The sequence below is a fragment of the Aplysia californica genome, unplaced genomic scaffold, assembly GCF_000002075.1.
Source record: "Aplysia californica isolate F4 #8 unplaced genomic scaffold, AplCal3.0 scaffold00445, whole genome shotgun sequence".
NCBI lineage: Eukaryota > Metazoa > Mollusca > Gastropoda > Aplysiida > Aplysiidae > Aplysia > Aplysia californica.
The window spans coordinates 551551-561092 of NW_004797715.1; the positions used below are offsets into that span (position 1 = coordinate 551551).

General features: G+C 42.9%; 1 protein-coding gene across 1 annotated transcript in view; it reads right to left on the bottom strand.

Annotated features, from left to right (window-relative positions):
- Positions 1-94: 94 nt before the first annotated feature.
- LOC101853184 (divalent-cation tolerance protein CutA) overlaps positions 95-9542 on the bottom strand; it is a gene marked incomplete at its 5' end in the record, with an annotated part of 19131 nt that continues 9683 nt past the window's right edge. Inside the window, 3 exon segments of the mRNA XM_013086229.1 lie at positions 95-1089; positions 3033-3075; positions 9305-9354. Coding sequence (XP_012941683.1) covers positions 991-1089; positions 3033-3075; positions 9305-9354 — 192 coding nt within the window.

The following is a 9542-nucleotide window of genomic DNA, read 5'->3' on the forward strand; positions in this document are numbered from 1 at the left end:
CACACACACACACACACACACACAAACACTTACACGGTCACACACCTGAAGACTAACACAAGAAAGTACAAGTTATAAACATCCAAACTCTGAGTTATTTGTAAATGCGCAACTATAATTTTGCTCTCCGTTAACATTCCTCATCAATCAATGGCAAGAGTTTTTTCCCCATAAATACATGTATGTAGCAGTCACCAGATCAGGGACAGTCCCCAACAATTGACACCGACACAAGAGCTGTTAACAGATCACACAGAGACAGTCCCCAACAACTGACAACTGACAAGTGACACTGACACTCAAGCTGTCAACAGATCACACAGAGACAGTCCCCAACAACTGACAACTGACAAGTGACAACTGACACTCAACCTGTCAACAGATCGCACAGAGATAGTCCCCAAAAACTGACACTACAGCTGTCAACAGATCAGAGACAGTTTTCGACAACTGACAACTGACAATGACAAATGACACTACAGCTGTTAACAGATCACACAGAGACAGTCCCCAACAACTGACAATTGACAACCGACATTGACACTGGAGCTGAAAACAGATGTTATGTAGTGTCATGTCGTATCGTGTCATGTCATGTCGTTCTGGCTCTAGTGTGTCTCTTGTCATGTCGAGTCATGCTCATGCTGCTGTAGCGTGTCGCGTCGCGTTGGCTCTAGCGTCTCACGTCGTGTTGTGTCATGATGTCCTGGCTCTAGTATGTCGAGTTGTGTCATGTTGGGTCATGCAGCTCTAGCATGTCGTGTCGTGCCATGCTGGTTCTAATGTCTCGTATCATGTCTCATCATGCCGGCTCTAACGTGTTGTGTCGTCATGTCGTTTTGCACTATCATGTCATGTGGCTATGTCGTGTCAAGTCACGCTGCTCTAGCCTGTCACGTAAAAACCTGTAGATGTCCTCACTTCGGTACAAACAAACATCTCTGAACCTGCCAACAACCAAAAGCACCGAGACACACGACAAAGCAGAATTCACTGATCGTTGGACCGACTCTTCTTTGCCGCCGGTTCGGGTTTGTCGCCAACTGTGTCCGAGATCCAGTCCAGGAACGGTGGATTTCCATTGTCTATCTGAAAGATTTGACACCAAAAAAATGTGTCATGACACTGTGGAATCAGGCACTCATCAAATTTTGAGCATGTGGAATTATAGGTATCATCTTAAAGCTTGTTCATTTTTCCTGCTTTCGATGAAAAAAAAATACAATCTATCTTGAATAAAAGTCGAGGTATTCGCCACTGAAGGAGGCGGGGGTCACCTGGTCTCATAGGTAAAATTAGTGAGAAAATGGGCGCCTAAGTCTGGCAACTTCCATAGTTTGAGAGCCCTTGGAATCTGAAAATATGTACATTTTTTGTGCATTGAAATCAACATTTTCCAATAAAATTTACCAAAAAAATGTGTTTTTGAGCCAAAAAAACAAAAATTTGACCGGTAGGAAAATGGCAGTTTCTTCAATTCCATTATTTTCACAAGTGCCAGATTTCACCACGCTGCCTCACAAGTATATCTCTTAAGTTTGAGTAAAGAGAAGCAGACACGGACACAGTTACAGCCATAATAGTGCAGGGAAGCGGCCACACAGATAGACAGAAAAAACAGAGGGAAAGAAAAGGAGCAGGACTTACCAGTCGCGCCCTCCAAAATTCAGAGAAATGACACAGTGTGTGTATAACATCCAGAGACATGGTAAGGTGTGTGTGTAACACCCAGAGACATGACACAGATGACACAATGTGTGTGTAACATCTAGAGACATGACACAGTGTGTGTGTAACATCCAGAGACATGACACAGTGAGTGTGTAACATCCAGAGACATGACACAGATAACAGTGTGTGTGTAACATTCAGACACATGACACAGATGACACAGTGTGTGTGTAACATTGAGACACCTGACACAGATGACACAGTGTGCGTGTGTGTGTGTGTGTGTGTGTGTGTGTGTGTGTGTGTGTGTGTGTGTGTGTGTGTGTAACGTTCAGACACATAACACAAGGAGTGCGTAACATTCAGAAACATGCATGGACTGTACCACCTACATCAACACCACGTACATCAACACCACGCACACCCAAACCACGAACATCCACACCACGTACAGTATCAACACCACGTACACCAATACCACATACCATGTGTATCAACACCACGTACACCAATACCACATACCATGTGTATCAACACCACGTACACCAATACCACATACCATGTGTATCAACACCACGTACACCCAAACCACGTACATCAACATCACGTACACCAAAACATCCACACCATGTACACCCACACCATGTACACCCACACCACATACACCAACACCACGCACATCCACACCACGTCAACCCACACCATGTACATCAACACCACATACACCAACACCACGCACATCCACACCACGTACACCAACACCACGCACATCCACACCACGTACACCAACACCACGTACATCCACACCACGTACACCAACACCACATACATCCACACCACGCACATTCACACCACGTACATCCACACCACGTACACCAACACCACGCACATCCACACCACGTACATCCACACCACGTACATCAACACCACGTACATCCACACCACGTACATCAACACCACGCACATCCACACCACGTACATCAACACCACGTACATCCACACCACGTACACCAACACCACGTACATCCACACCACGTACATCCACACCACGTACACCAACACCACGCACATCCACACCACGCACATCCACACCACGTACATCCACACCACGTACATCCACACCACGTACACCAACACCACGTACATCCACACCACGTACATCCACACCACGTACACCAATACCACATACCATGTGTATCAACACCACGCACACCCAAACCACGTACACCAACATCACGTACACCAAAACATCCACACCACGTACACCCACACCATGTACATCAACACCACATACACCCAAACATCCACACCACATATAATATATATATATATATATATAAATATATATATATATACGGTACCTTTGTAGAAACAACTGCAGCAACATCATACGGGTGGTTTTTCCTGAGAACACAATCAATGCATTACCACTGGCGTTAACTTTAAGTCAGCGTTTTACGGCACTTGAGACACAAATAGGTCATATTAGTGACAAAGATTAGAAGTGCTACTACAGAGTACATACAAATGAAAGAGAGTTTTTGTTTTTGTAAAGTGTTTCATAGCGCTCCCAACTGCATAAGGTCATTTGAGTGCGCAGGACACACCTATAATTTTCAGTTGGTTGGAAATTTTGAATTTTGCCCTGGTGGCAGCCGAAGCCTACTCTTGTCGATTTTAGACCACCAAGGAAGCTTTAACGTGCGCAACTTGCACACGGGCCCTCCTAGATTTTTCGCCCTTGTCCGAGAAGGCTAGGTGTAGATCTTTCCTACCAGAAGATCAGGGGTGAGGCAGAAAGACAGCAGTAAGGAGGAGCCAAGGAGTAGCAGTAGAAAGGCTGCAGAAAGAGTCAGGAGCCCAGAGGAGGGGGCAAAGGTGAGGAGGTGGGGGCAGAAAGTGGAAATGAAAGCAGACAACAGAACATTGCTTGAGAGCAGGAAAGGAGGTGAAAAAAGACAATTTTAGAGAAAAGAAAATGAAAGAAAGAGGAGAGAGAAGGACAATAGACGTTTGATAGGAAAGGAGGAAATATAAGCACCATAGATGTTTGATTGGAAAGAAAGAAGAGAGATAAGGACAACGTGTTTAATAGGACAGAAGGAGGAGAGATAAGTAGAGTAGATTGTTAGAAAGGAATAAAGGAGGAGAGATAAGGGCCACCGATTTTCACAGGAAAGAATGAGCAAACCACACCAGACCACCTGCCAACCACTCACATCACTGGTGTCAAAACTGTTTCCTGACCTGCCCTGACACAACGGGTCTGTGTGTAGTCTGGCATGAAACTCACACAGATACAAGCAAAAAGTATGTAGTCTAGCATGAAACTCACACAGACACAAGCAAAAAGTATGTTGTCTGGCATGAAACTCACAGAGATACAACCAATAGTAGTTATATGAAAGGTTGGGGCTTATAAGCTGAAAGTTTACTGAATGGTCACCCCCCCCCCCCCCCCCCCCCCACTCCAACTTGAGCCACTTCAATTGCTACCTTTGAGGTTTGTTGACAGACCCAATCTACGGAAACAACCCACAAAAATTCAAACAGTTGAAATAAAATACTGAACAAGACGTCCAAAGAATCCACCCAGAAACATGCCAAGAGGTTATTCACAATTTCCAGTGGCATATTGAAGCCTTTATGGACAGAAATGGTCAACATCTTGAGATTCGAACAGCTACCCAGAGTTTTTTTGGGCAATATCAATTTTGTATTTATGTATGTGCTCTTCACGGCATACATATAAAGTGACTTTTACAAATAGAACGAGAGGGATCAATTCTAAAAAATTGCAAAGTTTTGCCTTTCACTCAATTTTGGTTGAAAGATGTTTTTCGAAAATGTAGATTGATTTTTTTTCATATCAGAGGATTTTATTTCTTCAAAGTTCTGTTGAAATTAGTTCAAAGATGACCAGTTATTGCTTTAAAGTGGGTCTTCTTTTTTTTCCAACACCCGCTACATTGACCTGTTCCAACACCTAAACTAGCAAGTCAGTATCTCAGTGTTTCAGCGCCTGTAAAATAGCAGCTTGTACGGTGTGCATGCCATGAAATGGAAATTGTTTCAGAATGCTATCCAGTTTGCAGGGGTAATAAATACAGATGTATAGCGTATAGAGCTTGCCGTTGAGGACTTTGCGTTATACAAATGTTATAATTCGTAATTACTGCACTATACAAGTGTACAACAACAGGGTCATACCCTTTATGTTTTTGTCCAGCTTCGTGTAACGAGATATTGTCATCCACCCTGGAACGGAGGGATTTCATCTACGAACTTTTAAAGCTTAGAGCTTAAGAAGTAGGGCTGGATTCTGCTCGGTTAATCGAAGGCTTGCAAAGCAGCGGACGGCTCGCGCTAGAGGCTTGCAAGCAGGCTTGTGATTTGCTTTGCCTCCCGCTTGCTACTGGGGGGAACTTCCGGTGAGTTGTGACTCGCGGACAGTCCTGCTGTACAGTGTCGTGACGCCGCGAACCTTCGTTGCTGTGGGCTCAGTACATATTACAAAAGATTCTCTGGTTATATGCGTTGAGAGGCTTGCACCAAAAGTGCAAGATTGTTGTTTTTTTTACATAGTTCGGTTGTAAAAAACAAAAATAATTATAATAATAAAATAATAAATAGCTTTTGTATAGCGCATATCCCCGCTCAATAGCAGGCTCTATGCGCTTTACACTATATTATTACCCCAGTAGACCATAGAACACTCAGAAACATTCTCAGCTTCCCGGGAAGCATACAGTGCAAGCAGCTGATTAAGCGCTCAAACACTAACAAACTGACAAGATCTTTCGCTGTCTATAGCCGGGTACCCATTCCCACCTGGTTAAAGTGAGGAAAATTTGTGTAAAGTGCCTTTCCCAAGGACACAACGTCGGGCCCCTGACGGGATTCGAACCCACGACCTTACGGTTGCGAGTCCGAGAGCCTAACCACTAGGCCACCGATGCCACAAAGCTTTATTCAAGGCACTTAAAAATTAATATTGGATCGGCTATTTTTACGATGTTAAGGCCTGTTTATTTTTAATGTGCACTTGCCAAGCGCTTCATCGTCGCACGCAAAAGACCTCAGTTCGATTCCCGTATGGGGATAAATTTTTACTGAGAACCTCCGTGTTTCTGCTGGGGCGTTGTTCCCTCTCAGCCCAGGTTGGTCCTGGCATTGGGTTGAAGTAGGCCTAGCCCGTCTCCTAAATGTTCTGTATTATGTCAGTGAGAGTGTAACACATCTACAAAATAGGTTACATACATACGATACAAAAGCCAATCACAACGACCCCTGGAGTTTTCCATTCTAGGGTAATCTAAGTCAACTTATTCTTATTACTACCAGAAACCTAGGTCTCTGTTACTACAATACCACGCTCCCTCTCACTTATCCACTTGCTTAGCTGATCAACAGCGGGAAGTAAAAAATAACTTCTCTCTCTTCACCAAAACAAGCCCAGCCTCTCCCTTCCTCCTCCGCTGTTCAAAGTTCACACAGCGAGCGGTACTGCTGTTTGAACACATTGTGATTGAGCGGTCTTGCCGCCATCGAGCGGTCCTGCGACGTGCCGCTTGCTCGCTCTATCGAGACAGCACAAGTCATGTTTCGAGCTTGTCTTGGGACAATTCACTAGGCCCAGCGCAAATCAGTACTGTGTGAATCGTGGGGCTTGTTGCTGTGGACGGGATTTGAGACTTGCGGCTGTCCGCTGCTTTGCAAAGCCTTCGATTAATCGAGCAGACTACAGAGCTACGCCGCGCAGTGACACTGTGGGCGGAATCTCTCACTCTCCCCCTCTCTCTTTTTCTGACGTAAGAGGCTTCGCGGATTGCAAGCAGGGTGGGGATGATGAGGGGGTCTGACACGAGTGGCTTCGCGGATTGCTAGTTGCTGTGGACTTGAAGTTTAGAGACTAGACCAAGGAGGTTACAGTTTGCACTAGACTCAACTTATCATGCTGGTGATTTGATTTGATGATTTGACCTAGTGATTTGAGGCTTGTGACTTGAACTAGGGGCATGCGAGCACGAGCGGGTTTGCTACCGGAGTACCGGTACAGCCCTATTAAGAAGTGACGGCCATCTAAGAACACTTAGACGTTAGAGCTCAGAGAAGAGATGGCCGTCTAGAAACAGAAAAGGTCCACTTTATTTTGTTCATCTCAAGGAAACAACCACCTGTTTAGCTCAATGGAGAATCAAATATGATGCACCCCCCCCCCCCAACTAGCAAACAAAAATCAGCCTCAGTACGATGGAGTCTTTCACCCTTTATTAGCTCCTGCCCCGTAGAGCTGTCCTCATACATGCCCTGAAATCCTAGAGTAAGGGAGATAATCCTTTAAAATACAAAACATAATCATGTTTTTAAAAATTCAAAGTTTCCCTAGATTTGTCCAAGTTTCAACTCAATAGCACCCTCCACTTCGTCATATTTACTTTATAATTCACACACACGCTCAAAGAAAGAAGAACAACTCTACTTTCGCTTAATAGCCTCATTTTCAGTCATTCTGATCGGACACTTGACCTAGACCTCATAGAGATACTGACCATTAAAGTGTTGCGTGTGAGTTCGGCTACTGAAACACCGCTAGCAAAAAACAAAACAAAAACAGGAGCAGCATATCATAGACGGATTACTCTAAGGTATCGAATAAATGGGGGGATATAGGAATAAAAATAAAAGGGGGGGGGGGTGGACAAGTGGTCCAAAAATAATAAACTGGTAGGGGGGTGGGGGTGGCAGATGTTAGTAAGTTATTGTGACAACTGTTCCCATTTAGGAACAAACCAGTTTCATCTTAAAAAAAACAAAAAAACAATTTACAACAGTTTTTTTAAATCACAGAAAATTGAGGGAGCCAACCCGGTACTGGTACTAATACTAAGGGTAATTTGCTATTTACAAAAAACAAAGAGAAGTTCCATTCAGATATCTAGATTTTTAAAAATATATATATACTATATCATTATGTTTCACATGATCGTCGGTGGTTGCAAGCTGGAAAAAAATAAATGGGGGGTATGGAATAAGGAGGAGGGGATGCGTAAAACAACTGAAAATTAATAAGAAGGGGGGGGGGGCTTGTTTGATACCTTAGAGTATTAAATAACTTATATCAAGCAGCATATCACACAGACGGATTACTAAATAACCTTTTACAAGCAACATACTCATAGAGACGATTACTAAATGATCTATATCAAGCAATGAACTCATAGAGACGATTATGTAATAACCTATATCAGGCAACATACTCATTGAGACGATTACTAAATAATCTGTATCAAGCAACATACTCATAGAGGCAGTTACCAATTAACCTACATCAAGCAACATAGATAGAGACGATTACTAAATAATCTATATCAAGCACATCCTAGAGACGATTATGTAATAACCTATATCAGGCAACATACTCTTAAAGACGATTACTTAGCAATGCCAATCGAGCTCGCGAAGGCGGCGAAACTTTGGTCCACGTTTGCAGGTGTATTTTTGGACTGGATCAAAACGTAGGTGACTAACTTTCTCGAACACGGTCTGCTTTATTTGTAGACCAATATGAATGAAACTTGGCAAACAATCAGAAAACAGGGCAAACTAATAATATGTGGACGTTGAAGTTTGTACACATAACCTATATTTTTGTTGTTGGAAACACTTTCATATTGGGTATTCCGTAAATTATAGGGAGCTAGATTTTCAACGTCGCGAAGGTAAGAGATCTATCTTTCGTCTACAGTGTCCTCAGATTTGAAAGTTCTACGTCAAGTAGTTGTTCAGAATTTATCATAAATATACCACTACGCCCCTGTCCAAAGCAGCTTCGCGAGGAAACCGGCCAATTTCCCCGCACGCCCTAATCAAATATACGTCATTTACAACTCCCCGCATGATTATTCCAAGCCCACGCATTGGTCATTTGAAATAGGGCAATGGCCAGTGCGCGCATCCGGTCATTTTTCTCTCTGTTCCTCTGAAACATGGTAAAGGGGGTGTTCCGAGGTGCGCTTATGTCGCATCGGGTGTTCGCGTCTCAACGGAAAAATAAAGCTTTTTAATCATACAGCACATTAGATTGAATTGAATTATACTTTAAGGTTGACATGGTCTAAAGGTATCAAAGAAAGTTTTGCAATTATTTAGTCACTCTGCAAACATATTCTCTTAAAGATCCCATGTTGTGATACGATGCTATAAATAAAATGCTCTCATCCTGATACCCACCTTTCTCAAAATCGTAAAAGTACACACAAATTTTAATTTTCACAAAATGACTACAAAATGGACAATAAATCTGACTGCGTAAATGATTTCTCCACCCAAAAACACATTGAGTAGCCAAGTTTCTTTTCCTATATGGGCCACCTATGTTTTGCTGCGCTTTGCAACCCCATAACTTTTTATTATATGAAACAATTCTTAAAATTTAAAAAAGCATAAGGCAAACAAAAGAAAACCCTTTCTCAGGTACCAAATAAAAAAGGGCGAAAGCAAAAAATCAATTTTTCATTGGCATTACTAGATTACTAAAAAACCTATATCAAGCAACATACTCCTAAAGATCATTTCTAAATAACAGCAGCTCTGTCACTCCATGGGCCACACATCAGCAACAAAAGCCTACCTGATAAACTCGGAAATTTCATCCACTTTTGACGTGGCCGTTTTCATCAACTGCAAACAACATTATTGCAAAGAGTAAACAAAACGGAAGATAGAGTGAAAAAAAGTGACATTAAAATCCTGACGAGTCTACTAGTTAGGAAGATAACATGACAAAGAGCACATATAACCTTCCTGATCACCCCGGTACTGACGATGCCCTCCCTTCCCAATCACCGAAGTACTAATGATGCCCCCCC